The sequence below is a fragment of the Peromyscus leucopus genome, chromosome 15 (genome assembly GCF_004664715.2).
Source record: "Peromyscus leucopus breed LL Stock chromosome 15, UCI_PerLeu_2.1, whole genome shotgun sequence".
NCBI lineage: Eukaryota > Metazoa > Chordata > Mammalia > Rodentia > Cricetidae > Peromyscus > Peromyscus leucopus.
The window spans coordinates 63,119,320-63,139,615 of NC_051076.1; the positions used below are offsets into that span (position 1 = coordinate 63,119,320).

The following is a 20,296-nucleotide window of genomic DNA, read 5'->3' on the forward strand; positions in this document are numbered from 1 at the left end:
GGACCTGCCTGGACTGAGTCTACCAGGTTGATCTCAATCCTCGGGGGAGTCTTTGCCCTGGAGGAGATGGGAATGGGGGGTGGGCTGGGGGGAAGGTGGCGGGGGGGGGCTGGGAGAACAAGGGGGGAGAACAAGGGAATCCGTGGCTGATACGTAGAATTAAATTATATTGTAAAATAAAATAAATTTTAAAAAAAAATATCAGTTCCCACCCTTTCCCTTGCCTCCACCTGGGGAGCCTGGCTGCAGGCTCCTACTGTAAAACCTCCCCCACACTTAGGAGCTTAAAAAGGAGACCTCATTTTTGCCTTGCGATCTCTGGTTCCTTTCTTGAGAGACCCAGCCTGCTGTCTGTCTCCAGTGCTGAGACCTGAACTCTCCTTGTGGCCGCTCTCATCCTGTTGCCTCTGTCTGTCTGTCTATCTGTCTGTCCATGGCATCGACAGCTCTTCTAATAAACTCCTTATTCTCCTGCCATCCACCTCAGTGTCTTCTTGAGCCCCTAACCCATCGGAAACCCAGCATAAAGCCCCGCTAAAACCTCTGCGTGAACATAACGTTGAACTGCTTAACAAGGACTGCTAAGAGCTAAGAGCAGCCTAATCACGTTCTCTCTGTGGTTATTTCTGACAGGAGCATATAGTTAAAGTTGCTATTGTGGGGTTGATTAGCGCAGAATGGTCACTGGCTGGAAGGAGAGAATACCTTACATATCTACCATAGCAGCCTGGCTTTTCCCTAAAGTTTCCTGCTTATTTATCTTGTACGTATGTGTGCCATAGTGTGTGTGTGAATGCCGGAAGATAACTTGCAGGAATCAGTTCTGTCTTAGTGCCGTGTGGATCCCAGGAATGGAACTCAGACAGTCAGGCTTGGCAGCAAGTACCTCTACCCACTGAGCCACCTCACCCGCCCCGGCCTCTCATAGGTCTCAAAGGATCCAGGTCCCCTTGAAAGAGGGCATTCCTGATCAGACTGGGCCGAACGTGTTTGAAGAATGATAACTCCACAGCTGGCCTGTCCAGGGTGACACGGGACTTGACTTCTGTATCAGTTGCCTTCCTCACCGCTGTAGCAAACACCTGGCAAGAAGCAACCTAGGGCAGGAAGGGTTTGTTCTGCCTTACAGTGTGAGGATGGACAGTCCATCATGGTAGGAAGGCAGCAGGAATGGGAGGCATCTGGGTAGGAAGCAGAGATAACTGTCACTGCTCAGCTTACTTTCTCCTTTTTCTTCAGTCAGGACCTCGGCCCATGCAATATTGCCACTCACATTTAGCATGGTGTTTCCAACTCTGTTAACTCAGTGTGGAAACTCTTCCACAGACAACATGCTCAGAGCTCTGTCTCCGAGACGATTCTAAATCTTGTCAAGTTGGCAATGGAGACCAACCATGACACTTCCCAAAGTCCAGCTTGAATGGAAACTAACAAACAAACAAAAACAAAACAATGAGGACACAAAGCTCCAGGGTATAATTGAGGAGAAAGTTACTGTAGAGAAGAGAGAAAAAGAGCCAGAGGCATCTGGAAGGGTCCAGACTAAACTGGCCATGAGAGGAGAGGGAGGCAGGGGAGAGAAAGAGACAGGAGCTAAGAGAGGAGCCTGGAGCCAAGAGGCCAAGAGACTTCATGTCCAAATTGGCTGAAGTTATTTCTATAGGGATCAGAGGCTGGGGGGAGCTGTTCCTGGGCTGGAGAGTTTAGGGTAGGGGGCAGGGTATGCCAGCCAGGATGACTCTGTAACAGGTGCTGAGAAATGCTGGGAGAACCTGGAGACCAGGTCCACTTTGATATGTTAAATGGGAACCGCGCAGTTAGCCATCTCACCTGAGTTTGAGACCTAACACAGCTGAGGCTTGGTCATTTATTTATACCGTCACAAACATCTATTGAAATCTGCATTGTGCTGGATGCTACTGGGATGATGGTATGTTGCTGAGAAAAAAGAGGTTAAAGAGAGGGCTCAGTTGGCAAAATGCCTGCCACATAAGCACAAGGACCCAAGTTTGAATCCTGAGAAACCATGAAAAGATGGGCATGGTCAGGGACCTCTGTAATTCTAGTGCTGGTCGATGTAGACAGTTCCCTGGAACTTGCTGGTCAGCTAATCTAGACAATTGGTAATCTCCAGGCTCAGTGAAAGACCCTGCCAAAAATAATGGAAAACACCCAGCATCAGATTCTGGAGAATACGTACGTACGTGCTCATACACATGTTCAAACACATATGTTAACATATGTTACATACACACACATGTGCACATTGGAAAAACAAAATTAGGAACAGCTCCTGCCATCAAGGAATATGAAGAAAACCAGACACCATCAAATGATTGCACAAGCAAATGTAGAATTACTAGTGTTAGTTCTGTGTCAAGGGCGTTTTAATGAGGTTGAGCTCAATGTCCCTGAGATCTTGGAGAAGGAAAGATACGAACTGAGAGAAAGGAGTGGAGCAATAGGGACGAAAGCATGTAGAGTCTGACAGAAAAGCAATTAGACAGGACAAATAACGTGTAGCAGCCAGAGGGTGAGTTCAACCGTGTCTACTGAAGGGCTTGTAGTTGGAGTATGATGCCCAGAACTCAAGGATGTGACCCAACTTTTCTTGAAAGCTCAGTGAGCTTGTAAGGAGTTGAAGCTGGAGAGTCAACTGGCTGGGAGAGAGCAGAAGGGCAAGGTGGAGATGTGACTCGGCTGGTAGAGTGCTCAGCTAGCAGGCATGAAACCTGGATTCCAGCCCCAACACTGCATAAACTGGGTGTAATCCCAGCTCCTGGGTGATGGAAAGCAAGAGGATCAGAAGTTTGAGGTCATTCTTGGCTACAAAGTAAGTTTCAGGCTAGCCTGGACTACATGAGAGCCAGGCTAAGCAAATAAAAAGGGCCTTGGAGAGGTGGCTCAGCAGTTAGGAGCACTGGCTGCTCTTCCAGAGAACTGAAATTCCATTCCCTGAACCCACATGACAGCTCACAATCATCTGTAACTCCAGCTCTAGGGGATCCAACTCACCCTTCTGGCCTCCAAGAGCACTGCACACACATTGTGCATATATATGCAAGCAGGTAAAGTACTCACACACATAATTTCTTGTTTGTTTGTTTTCAAGACAGGGTCTCTAGCTGTCCTGGAATTCGCTATATAGACCAGGCTAGCCTTGAACTCACAGAGCTCTGCCTCTGCCTCCTGAGTGCTGTAATTAAAGGCACATGCCACTACACCCAACCAGGAAATATTTTTTAAGTAAAACAAAAACAAAAACAAGAAACAAAGAGAGAAAAGGCAGAGAGAGCTGGTAGTGGTAGATCAGGGGTCATTGTCCAGGAAATAGGACAAGACTCCTGAACTTCCAATTTAATATTCTGCTCATGTGTTGTCTCCTCATAAATGTGTTTTACTCGGCACAGTCTGGGCATTAATAAGCGGGATGCTTTGCTCAACCAAGCCACCTACACCCTGATCATACTCTGGTAGCCCCCGTGAAGCATGCAACAAAGACAGACAAACAGGCATGCTAATGAAGGGGGCCTAGGATTCCAATATTCCCTTCCTCAAATGCTGTGCATGTCTCCGACAGAGAAATGAAATCTCCGAGACAGCCTGATTATACAAATAAAGCAGCATTATTGTATTTGTCTACCAGGCTGATCGCAGGAAATTTGCAATTTATGATGGATTTCACAAATAGAAAAATAAACAGGAGATATCATTTATTATAGCCACATCTACATCAATAAAGGGAAGGAGAGAGAGTGGCAATAATCTGAATACTTGAGGTAAAACTTTCTCCTGATATATTCAAGCATTTGAATCAAAATACTATCTTACACTAAGAAGTCACTAATTTAATTTTGATGATATTTCCTGAGAGACTGGGTTGATAGATCATTGTACACCACAGAAAATGTCTTTGCTTGGAAAATTAAACTAGTCAAGAAAACAACTATTAAAATGTGCTTACAGTGAGCTAGGGATGTGGCTCAGTTGGTAAAGACCTTGCTGAGAATGCAGGAAGGCCTGGATTCCAATTCCAGCCCTACAGAAACTGAGCATGGTGGGTGCACACTTAAGCCCAGCACTTGGGAGGCAGAGGCATGAGGATCAGACTGGAGATCACCGTTAGTGAGTTCAAGGTCAATCTGTGCTACTTGAGTCCCTGTCTCAAATAGAAGCTACAGAGATGTTTGTGGGGTTAAGACCACTGGCTGCTTGTGCAGAAGATCCAAGTTCAGCTCCTGACTCCCATAAATTGATTTACGACTGCCTGTAACTTCAGTTCCAGGACATCCAATGTCCTCTTCTAGCTTCCCGAGGCACATGTAAACACACACACACACACACACACACACACACACACACACACACTTAATATTTTAACAAATATACTATAGACTGGCTTTCTCCAGAGGGTTTCCTTTGTGTTTTTCATCGAGCTAACCCTTGCTGAGGTACCTGTCATGGGGTTATCCTCGTCAGTGTTCTGTCCCTTCATAATTACCTGGTCTAAGTCAGATAGACTCTCGTCATTATTAGTGGCCGGACACATTTGATTCACGGGTTTCTTTGGTTCCCTTTCATCGATTTCATGAAATTCTGTGCCAGTTTACAGCTCAATTTCTGTGTTCCAATGGACCCTGGGAGTTACATGGAAGCCGCTGCCTTGAAAGGTTTCTGAAGGACCACAAAAATTATATCTATGTGCATCTTTTAAAAATGTATTTATTTTTTATGTATATGAGTGCTTGCCTGCATCTAAGTGCCCCATGTGAATGGTCATGTGTGTTCACACATACACATCACACACAGATGGGAAGAAGAAAGGGAGGGAAGAATGAGGGAGGGAGAGAGGGAAGGAGTCGGGAGGTAGACGAAAGTTTTCAGGAATAGGCACTTTTGCGTTATTAGGGTTTATCCTGCACATTGTTTTCGACCTATTAGGCATCTCAGTACTGTTTCTTTTCCCAGAGTCCCTCATTTGTTCTCATTATTCACCAGCCCAGCACCTCAGTACAGTGGAGGGGTGACCGCAAAAATATGCAGAAAAGAAAATTAATAATCTCCAGAAAGGCTTCCTCATCTCACTTGAGTTTATGAATTTTGGCTCCATTATACAGAAGTTAGAATTTTTAACAATGAGAAGGGAACCCTTAATTGATTTTTTATTGCCTCAAGTGCTCCAAAGACATATTGTGTTCTGCCGTCATTTACATTTCATATTAAATTCGAAATATGTTTGAATTGAACAAATATTTATTTTCATTTGATCCATCTGTTATATGAAATACTAAAAAGACAGCTAAATCACTATATTAAATTCAGTGGTTTGTAAACAATTTATATGTTCATTTGTTCCGGGTTAAAAATGCCCCAAAGCACAAGTTTATGAAACCCACAAAGCAAATTGCATCGTATTAATCTGATGGATGCAAGCCATGGTTTCCTCCTCTTCACTCCATTAATTTACTCCCTAACTGGAGTTAATTAGTGAGGTTCCTATTTTTAAAAGTTCTTTGAAACGCACTGGGGAGGGGTGGTGGCATTTGCAAGCACTGCATTGAAAACCTACCACAGAGAGGATGGGCTTAATGCACATGGTAAATTTCTCCAGCTCTTCTCACACACTGAGTACCTGATTGTCAGTCAGCCATCTCTATGCTGGGAGCCAGTAGGTGATTAATACAGAGCTGTTAGAACGAAAAAAGAGGAGTCTAGAAGGGAAGGAGAGAAGGGTGAGGAGGAACTCATTTGCAGCAATTACTACTGTGAGAAATGATCTCCAAGGGGCTGTCCATCTTCAAATGAAAGTCTGGGGTATTCTGACCATATCCCCTAAGTAGAGACTGATGCCCTACTGGAAAATGAACTGTCGTCCCCACGGAGAAACAGAAAAAACAGACACAGAGATTGGTCAAACAGAGTAAAAGGTAGGGACTATGGAGGTGGCTCAGTGGTTAAGAGCACTTGCTGCCCTTCCAGAGGACACAAGTTCAGTTCCCGACACCATGACGGGGGTTCACAGCTGCCTGTAACACCAGGTCCAGGGATCCAATGCCCTCTTCTGGCCTCTCTGGGCACCTGCTCACAGAGGCACACATTCACACATATAAAAATAAGTCTAAGAAAATAAAAATCAACTCTTTAAAGCAGAAACTACAGCTAACAGTTTAGGATAAGTCCAGGGGGATTCAGAAAGGGGAAAAAGTTTCTCCCCAAATGTTCAAGCAAGCACACACAATCACCATTCCTCCTGGGGTATTCTGCGCAACAGACAGAGGGTGACAAAGACTGCATTGGCTTCAGCACCTTGCGCGTCCCGGGTCACGTCACCTCCTAGAGCACCAGCCTGCCAGCTTAGGCTGATCCTTCCTTGCCTATGCCCTGCCTTACATCATTTTCCTCCACCAGGACTGTGGAAGTATGGGACAGACCCCCATTTCCCAGCCATGAGGTGGGTTTGTGGATGCTGTTGTGTGTTTTCAAACAGGATGTCATATATGCCGGGCTAGGCTAACTGAGGATAACTGTGACCTTCTGATCTCCCAGCTTCCACCTCAGAGTTCTGGGATTACAGGTGTGCACACCCTCACTCCCGGTTGTAGGGAGTGCTAGAGACATGCTAAGGACTCCACCAACTGAGCTACCTCCCAGTCCATATTTGAAGCCTCAAATTCCTCCTCTATAAAATGGAAACCGCTGTGGCAGAAGAGGAAAGGGCACCAAGATTAACACGTGGAAGACCAAGGGCCACAAGCAAGGCAGAGAACATGCACAGTACCCAAGAGTAGGGTAGGGCGAGCACTATGTAAACGACCCACAAAGATCCCAGCTCCAGGGACGTGAGCCCGTGGGGATTCTAACGTTTCCCAACTCTCTGGCCCATTGCCTTGGGAGTTGACTTCTTTCTTACGAGACTGTCTGTGTTTATACCACTATCTAAATGTCCTCAATCCAATTGCTTGTTCCAGGATGCAAGAACCCAGAAACGCCAGCTGGTGTCCTGGGGACCCTTCCACGAGGTCAGTGACATAGCCCTTGATGCCAGATGGCCACCCACATCATGCAAGCCTGCATCTTATCATTTTCTACAGACTTAGACTAAAGTCAAGTCAGCAGCTGACCCATCTCAGCCAAAGGCAGGGCTGACCCTCACCCAAGTGCCTCCCCAGCCCTGGGTCTGGCTACTCATGTCTCTGATATGCAGCAAACAAACAACCCCAGGATTGATTTCTCTCAGGACAGCACGCTGAAAAGGGAAAAAGAGGAGAAAAATGTGCGGAATCTCAACTCTCCCTTGACCCAACTCTGGCTCACATACCTATGATGTCACCTTTTCCTTGTTTTCTCTGAAAAGTATTTTTTAACCCTTTGGTGACACACACACTACACATGTCTGAGTTAAAGTCTTGGTTGCCAAAGGACAGCAAGAAAATCTTTCTTCTGTTGTTTTGTTTTAGTCTTTAATTTTATTATTATTATTATTATTATTATTATTATTATTATTATTCATATATGTGTGTATGTCTATGTGAGGATGTGTGAATGTTAGGCAGAGATCACCCACAAGAGGCCATCACGTCCCCTGAAGCTGGAGTTTCAGGTAATTACGAGCTTCTGGACAAGAGAGCTGGAAGTCTAAGCAGGGACCTCCGGAAGAGCAGTAAATTCTCTTCACTGCTGAATCATCTTTCCAGCCTTAATTTGGCTCTTTTGTTTTGCTTTGTTTTTGTTTTTGTTTCAGAGTCTCATGGAGCCCAGGCTAGCTTCAAACTCACTATGTAGCCAAGGATGACCTTAAATTTCTAATGCCCCTGCTTCCACGCCCCGTTTCTAGGATTGCAATGGTACGTCACACTAAGTTTATGTAATGCTGGGGTTGGTCTCAGGGCTTCCCGCATGGTGGGCAAGCTCTCTACCATCCAAGCCATCTCTAAAGACTCTCTCCTGAAGGCAGTGGGGTCTTCCATATCACTGGCACCCTAGAAATAGTCCCCTCAAGTCCAGAGAAGGTCCTCAATTTGAAATACTTGTATCACCACCACATTTGGGAAGCAAACAGCTTTCCCTGGCCTAGAATTGGGGGCATTAAGAAATGTTGAGGCCAGGTCCTGGATCAGATAAACAGGAAGCTCTGGTATGCTTCACTTTCCAGGGACCCACAGATCATGGCCCCAAGCAGGGAGTAATCATGTACATCTCAGAGGGAGCGAATCAGAGCTCCAGTTTCTGAAGACTTGCAGGTCACTCCTGCCCGAAATAGCAATCTAGAGAGCCAGGATCCCTGACAAGCCAGCCTCTTCTAAGGAGGAGAAAAAAAAATAGGGATAAAATTTCCCTGCCTGATCAAGGCTCTCTGGTCTAAGGGTCCAGAAGATAAGAGTCACTCTCTTTATCTCTGAAGGACATGTCCCTTTCCAAAGGACTCCTGCCTGTCCTGAGTGACTTAATTTGTTCCTCTTATCTCCTAGTATTTTCATCCAAGATACGTTGTTTACAGCCTGAAGTCACAGAAATGATGTACCCGACCTTCCAATGTCACAGACCACAGATTTCCTAAACACAAAGAAAAGACGTCTCTCCACACACCCCGATGAGCACCCAGCCCGTATGCAGCTACCTCTCTTTAGCCTCAGTGAACTCGGGTTTTCACTTCTCAGGCCAGAAGCCCCAGGATCGCCCGCGACCCGGACTCACTCAGGAATATGATGGTCTGTCTTCTCGCTGTCCGGCTTTCCTCACTCTCTGACTTCCTCATCTGCAGCTGTGCCCCGCTTCCGGCCAGGGTACCGCGCTTGCTCCTCATTAGCACTTTCATCATATTCCAACACATGAAAGCCACAGACGCCAGGACCACCAAGTAAACTGAGAAGGCCCCAAAGATGCTGGACTGGAAGACAGTCCAGCGGCTGGAGAGGTTTGTGCAGATGGACATATTGGAGGTCTCGGGTTGCTCGTGGTGGCGGGTGCGAGAGAGGTTGCAGTTGAGTCCTCTGCGGGTGGGCACAGACACCAGGGGGTACTCGATACCCATGGCAAAGAGCAAGGGCAGCGCCACCAGGGCCGAGGTGACCCATACAAAGCCGATCAGCAGTTTCACCTGGCAAGGTCCAGACAAGGCCTTATACCTGAAGGGATGGCAAATGGCAATGTAGCGCTCAAAGCTGAGGGTCAGCACGTGCAGCAATGTGGCGTAGCTGCACGTCTCAAAGAGGAACGTGTGGATCTTACAGGACAGCGGGTAGCTGGGTGTGGTCAGGGGGTTCCAAATGATGCTGTAGAACTCCATGGGCATGCCAATCAAAAAGACCAAGATATCTGAACAAGCCAAACTGACCATGTGATCTGTCACCTCCTTCTGCAAATAGCCCTTTTTCTGCAATACCTGTGTAACCCGGATGGTGACGCTGTTGCCCAAGATGCCCACCACAAAGATGACCAGGTACACCAAGAAGAGGGTGATTTTGATCCAAGTGACCACCTCAAAGTCGGGGACCTGGTTGTGATCGATGACACGGGAGCAAACATCGCTGGAGCCGCTGGATGAAGCCATGAGGAAGAAAGAGCCAGGCTGCCAGGTTCCCAAATGTCTCCACTTCCCTTTCTTCCTCTTCCCAGAGAAATCCCGCAACTCACCAGCGTAGGCGCAGTACTTTCCAAGTCACTGGGGTTGGCTGGCCAAGGGTGACTTAGTTTTTCGGCTTTCTCATTGAAACTTCCTGGAATAATTCACCCTAGGATCCCTGGCGGCGCCAGTGGGTGGTGGTGGTGTTTGGAAATAGCTGCTCTGGAGTGAGGAGGGACCAGTCAGGGGAAGGAGGCTCTGACCTCCCTACCCAACTCAGAGCAAGACCCGCAGTACTTGGCCTGGCTGTGGGTCCTCCTCTCCTTTCCAGGTCCCTGGCACTGGCCTCCCCGGTCGCCTTGTAGGAGCAAAGCAGAGAGGTCTCCCACGGGTCAATCATTAACCACAGCTCCTTCTGCTCAGCAGCAGGCTGCAGGACCAGCCCAGCCGCGGGTCTGACTCAACACAGAGATTGTGGCAGGAAAATCAACAGCCACACCTCCCTCCTCACTCTGGCTGCAGCCTCCAGGCCAGCTTTTGAGACCCGGTCTCCACTGGTTCAGGAGTCTGAGACGCCCTGCCTTGTAGGACTAGTTTGGCTGTGGCTTGCCCTGGAGGAGCAAGCGCTCTCCCGGTAGTGCCCAGATTATAGGAAACCCAAGTATTTGCATGAATTACTGACTTGAAGTCAGCCAGGCGCCGCTAGGCTAATAAGACCCCCTTTGAGGCCTGTCCAAGACTCCAAGTGTCTTGCACAGTGCTCTTGCTGCCTCGCCATCCTGCCCAGGGCCCCGAAAGAGCTTGGTTGTGTCACCGAGCCACTCTTTCTCCCAGAGGCGCAATTCGTCATCAGTTGGGAATGCAGATGGATTGGAAAGGCACCTGCTCCAGATCCCCGGTCATGGAACCACATCCTTGACAGAAAGCTATTTCCCAAACTCAAGAGCCAGAGCAGGAGTCTGCCTGCTGTCCTAGAGGTCGCTGCTTAAACGAGTGGAGGTGTTCTTAGAGACAGTTTCAGCCTCTCGGATTTAGAAATTTCATCTTCCAGCTCTAAATCGAAAATGAGAGTGAGAGCAAAGAGAGTGGGCGGACCTGTGCTTTGAGGGACACCCGACAGTCAAAGTTACATTACTAGATAGGACATTACTAGAGAGGGGATAGAGAGCTCACGCCAATCAAGCACAACTGTCTGAAAAAAACAGATCCTTCTTAGTCCCTGCCCATCTTGACAACAGTCTTTCCTTGTCGCGGTCACCATGCTTGGATCAACATTTTAAAAAACGGAAGGTAGATTGAGTCGCCTTCGGCCATAAAAGAGTAAGTTTTTAAAAATAGAACTTCGGGGTTTTTTTGTTTTTTGTTTTTTTGTTTTTGTTTTTTTTTTTTTTTTTTTTTTTTTTGAGAGAAAGGGTCTCCCGTAGCCCAAGCTAGCCTCCAACTCCGTGTAGGCCAGCATAACCTTGAACTCCTGATCCTTCTGCCTCCTTCCAAGTGCCGGAATTACAGGCATGTCCCACCACTCTTGGTTTATGACTTAGGGTGGGACCTAGGGCTTCGGGCTTGCTAGGCAAACACTTTACCAACTGAGCCACATCCTCCTCCCTGTGTGTGAAATCTTAAGAAAAAGTAAAATACATAAAAACAGTGACCTGAAAAAAGCAATTCCCAGACAGAAGGAGGGAAAGGAACTGAGGCCCACGGGCCAAAGGGTCTCAGATTTCCCTTTGCAGTCGTAGCCATCTGTTGTGGAGAACTACATACTCTTCAGCATCCTTATCACAATTTTTTAGGTTTCCAGTCTAGGTTGTTACTTTTTTCGGGGGGGGTGGGGGGGATCATCTCAGAAGCCTTCTGTCTCTCTTTCTCAACATTGAGTCTGCTGTCATCAAAACCACTGCAGGAGAAGCTTTCTCGTCCTTTCCAGTCAGCAGGAGCCCAGATGCCACTGGGAGTGTGACCATGCTCCAGGGACTGTATGCAGAACATAAATTGGACCTTTTTAAAAATCTTTTTTGGGAATTTAGGTCAGTCATAAAGGGGGGGGGGCAGACTTGGAAGGACTGGGAACTAAGGGTGATCGGAGTACATTGTGTGAAATTCCCAAGTAATCAATAAAAATATTGTGTGTAAAAAAAAATGTTAAAAAAAAAAAAAAGGAAGAAGAAGAGCCAGGTGGTGATGGCGCACGCCTTTAATCCCAGCACCCTGGAGGCAGAGGCAGATGGATCTCTAAATCTGAGGCCAGAGTGAGTTCCAGGACAGTCAGGGCTGCATAGAGAGGCCCTGTCTCAGAAAAAAAGAAAAGAAAAGAAGTACACTAAGAGACCCCAGGTGACACACACAGTCACTCTGAAGGAGACAAGGAAACAAGGTACTCATTTCTCGTCACCTTTTCACTGTATATTTTAGCTTGCTTCGTGTGGCTGTGGTAAAACACTCCAACCAAGAGCAATTAGAGGAGGAAAGGGTTTAATTGGTTTACAGTTGCAGGTCAGTCGTTAAGGGAAGTCAGGGCAGGAACTGAAACAGAAAACATGGAGGAACACTCTTTGCTAGCTTGCCCATGCTCACACTCTGTTAGCTTTCCCATACAGCCCAGGACTACCTGTCCAGGGATGGTACCACCCACACTGGGCTGGATGGCCACAGTGTCGAAGAACATAACTGGACCCATAGTTATCAACTTGCCCATAAATCAGCTCCAAGTGGATCAAAGACCTCACTGTAAAAACAGAACACTGAGTTGCTAGAAGAAAACAGTCATGGGTACAGGAAGGGATTTTCTGAATTTAACTTATATAAATATATATAAATATATAATATAGCTTGCTCAGGAATTAAGGCCACAACTGACTAGTGGGAACTCATGAAATTTAAAAGTTTCTGTACAACAAAGAAAGCAATCGATCAAGTGAAGAGGAAACCCCCAGAGTGGGGGAGAAGCTTTGCTATCTATACATTCAATACAAGATTATTATCCAAAACATACAAAGAACTCAAAAAACAAAGAATCAAGAAAACAAATGACTAAATTAAAAAGTGGGGTATATAGCTGAACAATTATCAAAAAAAAAAAAGATGTCTAAAAAATAAATATATCTTTAAGGTGTTCAACATCCTTAGCAATTAGGGAAATGCAAACTAAAACTATTTTGAGATTTCATCTTGCCCCAGTCAGAATGGCTAAGATCAAGAAAACAAACAGTAAATGCTAGAAAGGATTCTGGGGAAGGGGAACCCTCGTTCACAACTGAGCTTGAGATCTGGTGCAGCCACTGTGGAAATCAGTGTGGAGAATTCTCAAGGGGCTCAAAGGAAATCTACCATGTGAGTGCGTGTGTGCTTGTGTGTGAGTGAGTGCATGCGTGTGTGCGTGCGTGCGTGCGTGCGTGCGTGCGTGTGTGTGTGTGTGTGTGTGTGTGTGTGTGTGTGTGTGTACATGAGAATAGGTGTCCTGGGAGGCCAGAAGAGATCACTGGATGCCCCGGATCTGGAGTAACAGGTGATTTGACCCCTTGATGTGGGCACGGACTGAGAACCGGGAGAGCTCTCTTCTCCGGGAGAGCAGCAATCACTTTTAACTGCTGAGCCATTTCTCCAGGGTGAGGATTCATGCTTTTTGTTTTGTTTATTGTCTTAACAACTGTGCAAAGTAGATAGTATTGTCCCCAGACGAGAAAATCGAGGAGTAGAGGATTAAATGACCTACCAGACAACTCTGAAGGCCAAGTTCAGTGGGCACCTAAGCGCTTTCCTCACTCTGGCACCCTCTCCCTATACCCACAGGAACAGCGGCACTTCTGGGAAGGGTAGATCTTGTTCAGCACCCCATTGCTTCCCCTGTCCCCCACTGCTTCATGCCGGTCACCCTCAACTTGCTGTAATAATCTGTTCTGGTCTGCTCAGACAAGGTTCCATTACTGTCCAATTTTTTTTTCATCAAAATTTTCTTTGCCAACATGAGAAGACAAATTATAAATGCATAGCCAAAGCAAAGACCAATCTAATTGAAATTCTTCCCTAACAGTAAAGATGAAAAAAAAAAAAGTTGAACAAAGGTCTAGGAGAATTAAATGTGCATTTTGCCTTTGTTTTCCTGAGGCCAATTGAAAGAAAAACAACTTTCCAATGTCACCTCATTTGTTGAGGACATCCATGTGTGGCTCTTGGCCAAGGTTTATACAATCTAGATATTTTATTATATTACGCAGAGGGTGAAGTGGGGTCAAAATGAGAAATGAAGACCTTCGGGGCTGAAGAGACGGCTTAGTTGGTGAAGTGTTGGCCTCACAAGCATGAAGACTTGAATTTGGGTCCCCAGAATCCACTCCAAAGCCAGGTGTGGTGGTGCATACCTGTAATCCCAGCGCTGGAAAGGCAGACCCGGAAGTATCCCTGAGGCTCACTGGCAGCTAGTGAGTCTACAGAGAAAGTTCCAGGCTCAGTGAAATACCTTGTCTCAAAAAATAAAGTAGAGGGTTGGAGAGATGGTATAAATGTGGGGAGCACTGGCTGCTTTTCCAGACGACTGTGGTTTTGTTGCCAGCACCCACACTGGGCTCCTCACAACCACCCATCACTCTAGCTCCAGGGGATCTGTCTGTGACCTTCTTTTGGCCCCCATAGGTCCCTGCACTCATGTGCATAAACACACACACACACACACACACACACACACACACACACACACACCACACATAAATAGAAATAAAAATAAATATAAGGTGAAAAGCAATAAAGAAGAACATATGACAGTGACCTCTGGTCTCCCCACACATATACCTACACACATATGTGCACACAAACACATGCGTGCGCACAGACACACATACACACACGGACACACGGACACACGGACACAGACACAGACACATGGACACACAAAGAAAAATCGTCCATTGGTTTAAGTAAGGCATAGCGAATAAGCATTTAGTTTCTGTTAGTCACATCTTTCTTCCTCTGCACTTGGCTGTCTTGAACTCAGGGGCAAACAAGGAGTCTCCCTATTATCTGGCAGGTACTCCATTTCTTAGATAACCTGAGTCCAGGGGCAGCCAGGGGAAGGCATCTCTGCCATTTCCTACCCTGTATCTGCAGAGCTGCCACAGGCTCCTGCTGCTGGGAACCACGTTCTACCTGTGCTGTCCCAGCAGAGACAGCACACCTCCACCTTAGTATTTCAGCTTCTCTCACCCCCCAGCAGCTGTGTCTAGCCTGCAGCCCATGGACCCCATGGATTCCAGCAGAGCTCTGAACTTGGCCTAACACGTTCATAAATGATAATGTCACCTTGTAGTGTCAAGAGGTTGGACACCCCTGCACCTTGTAAAGAAGCAAAGCTCCAGAGCCTTTATTCTCTTATGTTAAAACATTCCAAGTAAAGAAGAAACTCTCTTTCTTGCCAGACACACTATCTCCAGCCCAGTAGGAAAGCACTTTGTGTTTCAGAGCCCTGAAATTATCAAAAGATATAATGTTTTCAGCCTTAGTGGGAGTTATACTCAAATCTTATCACGGGTCTACTGGCTCTTGCTATGTGAACATTCACACATCTGTTCAGGACGGCCTTCATCACTGTGCTGAGTCCTCTGAGGATGCGGGAGCAGATAGATGCACTGAGAGCCCAGAGTCCCGGGTTTGAATCTGGCCCGACCACTCACTTAGCCTCTTGGTGCTTTGTTTCCTCCTTCCTGACCAGAAGACAACAGCAGCCCTCCTCCTCTGCCCTTACTGAGAGGATGAACGACTTTACAAAAGTGGGGTGATTAAGAGCACGTCCTGCTCTTGAAGAGGATCTGAGGTCAGTTCCCAGAAACTATGGCAAGCAGCTCACAGCCACTTGTAATCCAACTCCAGGGTGAAGCGTTTATCTAATTATTCTCTATCAATAAAAACTCAGGAATCAGATATTGGGGTGAGAACCTGAATGATCAGAGAAGCAGCGGAGAAGCAACCAATGACCTTCTCTCTCTCTCTCTCTCACCCTCCTTGATCCAAAAGGACTGAGCTTCTTTCTAAGCCCCACCCTACTACTTCCTGTGTCTCTCTATATGTCCTTGGTCCTCCAAAACCTCTAGGGCTAATTTTGGTCAGCTAGTAGCTAGGTCTGCCCTCTGATTCAAAGTAAACTTTATTGTCAATCTTGGGAGTGTCAGAGTGCGGTCAAAATATCCTACAACACCAGGGTGCCCAACATCCTCTTCTGGCCTCTGCTGGAACCTGAACATATATGTGCACATACCCACACAAAGATACACAAATAAATATAGATTAATAATAATAATAATAATTAATATAATAACAAATACAATAAATGAATTTTTAAATACCTGGCACATAGTATACATAGGCATATTAGGTTTCTTTTTTAAGAAAGCATTGTATTTATTCTTTGACAGTTTCAAACATGTATATGATGTAGTTGATCATATCCGACTTCCCAATCCTACTCATCCTTCGCCTCCACCAGAGCCTCCTCCCACCTTCCTGTCCTTTTATTTTTAATAACCCACTAAGTCCAATTAGTTCTATGCATAAGCACACGCATGGGGGGGGGGGTTCAGCTCCTGGAGCAATCTACCAGAGGCCACAGCCACAAAGAAAACTATCTTCTCCCACCCCAGCAGCCACCAGATGCCATAGCCCCTCCCTCGGTTAGGGGCGGGTCCTCATTAGCCTTTCTCCATACATACTGGAATGCCGACTGACTTGATCTTGGGCAGGTCTTGTGTAAGCAGCCAAACAAAAGCAGCAGTGAGTTCATGACTGCAATGGCCAGTCACGAACTCACGTCCAGAAGGCAGCATTTTCTGTCACTTCTTCCCATTCTCTGGCTCTTACCTTCTTTCCTTCCTGTCTCCCTGGAGGTTTCCCGAGTCTTTGGAGTGTTGCTGGGGCTCTTCCCTTTAGGAATGATCACGCAGCGAATCACTTTTTTCTCAGCACTTTGACCAGTGACAAGTTGCTGTCATTTTTGTTTTAAGATTCATTTTATTTAAAAAAAAAAAAAAAAAAAGTGTATGTGTGTGTGTGTGTGTGTGTGTGTGTGTGTGTACATGTGAATGCAGATGCGCATTGAGTCAAGAAGAGGATATTAGATCCCCTGGAGCTGGAGTTACAGTTAGCTGTGAGGCTCCCAACTTGGGTTCTGGGAACTCGGGTCTTTTGTAAGAGCAGTGTACATTCTTAACTATTGGGCCATCATTAACCATTCAGCACCGTAGGATTCTGTGGCAGTAAAATAGTAATTTCCCTAAAGGGTTTATTTGAGTGTCAAGGCCAGAGCATGCAAATTGATGAACAACATAAAACAAAAGTTGCTAATGTAGAAAACACACCCATTTATAACAGCATTAGAAAGCATGAACCAGAGCTGAAGAGATGGCTCGGTTGATAAAGCACTTGCCTTGCAAGCACGAGGACCTGAGTTCCACCCCCAGCAACCACAGTAAAGTCGGGAGTGGGACTGGAGAGACCATCATCAGAAGTTAAAAGTGTATACTGGTCTTTTAGAAGACCTAAGTTGGTCTCCAGTTCCTGCATCAAGCATCTCACAACCACCTGAACTCCAGTTCCAGGGAATCCAGCGCCCTCTTCTGTCTGTAGAGGGTGCCTGCACTCATTTGCACATACCCCATGGTGACATACACTTGTAATCCCAGCACTGGGGACAAGCAGATCCCCTGGGGCACACTGGCCAGCCAGCCTAGCCTCCTTGAAGAGTTCTGGGACAATGAGAGACCACTGTCTCAAAATAAACAGGATGGATAGCAGCTAAGAAATAACTCTGGCAGTTGACCTCAGCCCTTCACACATGTATGTGAACGCATTCACAAGAAAAGAATGAAATGCAGATAAGTTTAACCAGGAATGTGAATTCCTTGCACACTGGAAAATATAAACTACTGGTGAGAGAGACAGAAGACGACACAAATGGAAAGGCAGTCCCTTTGTGGACGGGAAGAGTTAACATGGTAAAAGTCCATTCTACCCAGAGTTGCATGCAGAGTTAGCATAACCCTTGCTGAAATTCTAGTGGTGTATATTCACAGAAATAGGAAAAAAAAAAAAAAACTAAAATTCATATGGAAACGACTGAAGACCTTGAATACCCAAAAATCAATCACAACGAAGAACAAAGCTGGAGGCTCCACAACTCCTGATTTCAAATTCTGTCAAACGCTGCGGTAATTGAAGCTGGTTAGGTATTTATTCATCTATTTGTTTATTTGTGTGTAGGTACTAGAATATAAACCACACACACACACATACACACACACACACACACACACACACACACACACAGAGGAGGGGTTGGGGGGCAGGAATACAAACAGACACATAGACCAATTGATCCAAAGAATCCAAAATAAAGCCAAACATACACAGCCAAGTAATTTTGGACGAGGCGACTCAGAAAACACCATATAGAGAGGACCGTCTTTGCAGTAAATAGTATTAGTAAAACTGGATATCCTCATGTAAAGCATGGCTCTGGGGCCTTGGCCTTTAGCACTGTGCACAAAATTCAAACACATACATGGAAAGCTGGAGACACCTCGGAAAGCTGCGGAGGGTCTCAGTGCCCTTCCCAGCACCCACAATGGTTGGCTCACAACCACCTGCAACTCCAGCTCCAGGGGCTCCAACATCCTCTCCTGAATTTGGAGACCACCTGCACATATGTAGCATGCACACGCATATACACACACACAAATAAGCAAAACAAAACTAAACCTTTGGAAAATACAAGCCTGGAAAATCAAGATGGATCTGGCAGCCACAGCAGCCTGAGTGTCATGCTCTGGGCTCTCGGTAGTGGCTATAGCCTGGGCCTGGGCCTGATCTCTCCCACGAGTAAGCCCTCTGGGCCCTTTCCTCCTTCCTGGCAGGCACCATGATCACCAAGAAACAGATCCTGGATGTAGGAAAGCACCCAGACAACACACCAGAGTGCCGGGCCCACAAAGTGCTGAGACACCACCACCACCATGGCCCTACACCTAGATGGGCGTGGCGAGAAGTGAGTAAGTAGGTAGTGGGGTGATGGGAGAGACAGAAGCCAGCAAACGGGGTGGAGAAGTGGAAGACGAGAGGTTTGTGTGCTGTGAAGTGGGGTGGAACAGGAGACGACAGGGTGCTTACCATTCCTGCTCCTTGGGAAAGGTGACTTACACTGCCCATCCACAGAGCCAGTAACAAACGCAAGTGGGCCATGTCTTCTTCCTTTGAGAAAACCGACCACTGTATGAGTTGCTCTGACTCCCGGAGCCCCATCCTAGTCCAGGAAGAAGAGCAGCAGTGCCTGCAGAATGGAGACCCACAACAGACTGGACATGTCCTGCCGTGTTTACTCCTCATCATTGGTCTAACTGCTAATCTCTCTAGTTGGCTGTGGTGGCGGTTCAACCCTGAGACTGGACGACTCTATGTTGAATTACATTTTTATCATCCTGCGTCTGTCTTCGGCCAGAGATTGATTTCCTTTGGAAGCTTTGGGTTGGATGAACACTTGAAGACACCCAGAGGCCCTGCCCAACATGGCTGCCTGCATCATGTGCCACTAGGAGGGGCAAGTATGGGGTGGAGAGATGGGAGAGAAAGAGAAATAAAACAGTTTGAGCGCTGAAGAGAGGCAGATCTGGAGACTTGAGGATGGAAAGGAACAGCCTGGTGTGAGTAGCCTGGGAAGGCACCTGAAGCCATGTGAAGTCCGTCCCATGCTGCTGCTAACGTCCACGTCTGGGTCCATGGCTATGCAGCAGCCGGGGTCTGTGCCGATGTCCGTGGCCCATGTTACCACCTAAGGTCACGTGGATGTCCCTGGTCTGGACTCCCACCCGGGACCATGTTGATATCCCATCTACACGGAGTTGGCCCCACCCTCACGGGCTGCAGCCACGGGGAGAGCTGCCCCGCCCCTCGACAGCTGCAGCTTGGGATAGCCGACCTGCACCTTGCCAAGGAAGCACAGGCCCTGGTGGCAGGGGCGTGGGTGAGCAGTGAGAGCAGGAGAACCGATCCTGTCCCCTGGCTGCCTGCAGCGTTGCCGAGCTAGCTGGGGCAGTGCTGGAGAGATGGGACACCTAGTGGTGAGGATGAGGGAGAGAAGGCGGGCTGACCAACTGAGCTATTGCCCGGGTCCAGATCCAGGGCATCAGGTCCACCGCAACATCCACCCCATCTATGAACTGCTGGAGCATGTGGAGGGCCTGGTCCTGCAGATCCAAAGCTGCAGGATCTCCATGACACAGGGTAACAACAGGATATCCAAGAGGAGCCCCAGTGAGGGCCCAGCATTGATAGTGTAGCAGAAACCAGAGGCCTCGAACCAGACCAGCGACTCGCTGCAGCAAACATTGCGAGTAAAGCTGAATGGACTAAAGGGTACGCTGTGTGACTCACCATGACACACACTACAGCTTCCACACACAATGAGATTATTTTTTATTTTATTTTATTTTGTGGGGGAGGTTGTAAGAGCAGAAGGTAGCTATGAAGGGATGGGGGGGCGGGAATCAGTGGGATTGGGGTGCATGATGTGAAATCCACAAAGAATCAATAAAAAGTTAAAAAAAAAAAACCCAAGCCCCCACATAATTGTAAGAAAGTGTAAGTCTCCTAGAAGAAGGCATGGGAAGAATGTGCCTTGATAACAGTTTTTTAAAATATTGCACCGAATGTCCAGGCAACAAAGCAAAGGTGAACATGTAGGATTATGAAAAATGAAAA

At 46.9% G+C, this 20,296-nt stretch overlaps 1 protein-coding gene across 1 annotated transcript in view; it reads right to left on the minus strand.

The window, feature by feature from the left end:
- Gpr39 (G protein-coupled receptor 39) overlaps positions 1 to 9,988 on the minus strand; it is a 202,257-nt gene extending 192,269 nt beyond the window's left edge. The window contains exon 1 of the mRNA XM_028874918.2: positions 8,695 to 9,988. Within this exon, the coding sequence (XP_028730751.2) occupies positions 8,695 to 9,550 (856 nt within the window). The 5' untranslated portion in view covers positions 9,551 to 9,988. The remainder of the gene's footprint in view (positions 1 to 8,694) is intronic.
- Positions 9,989 to 20,296: the final 10,308 nt, after the last annotated feature.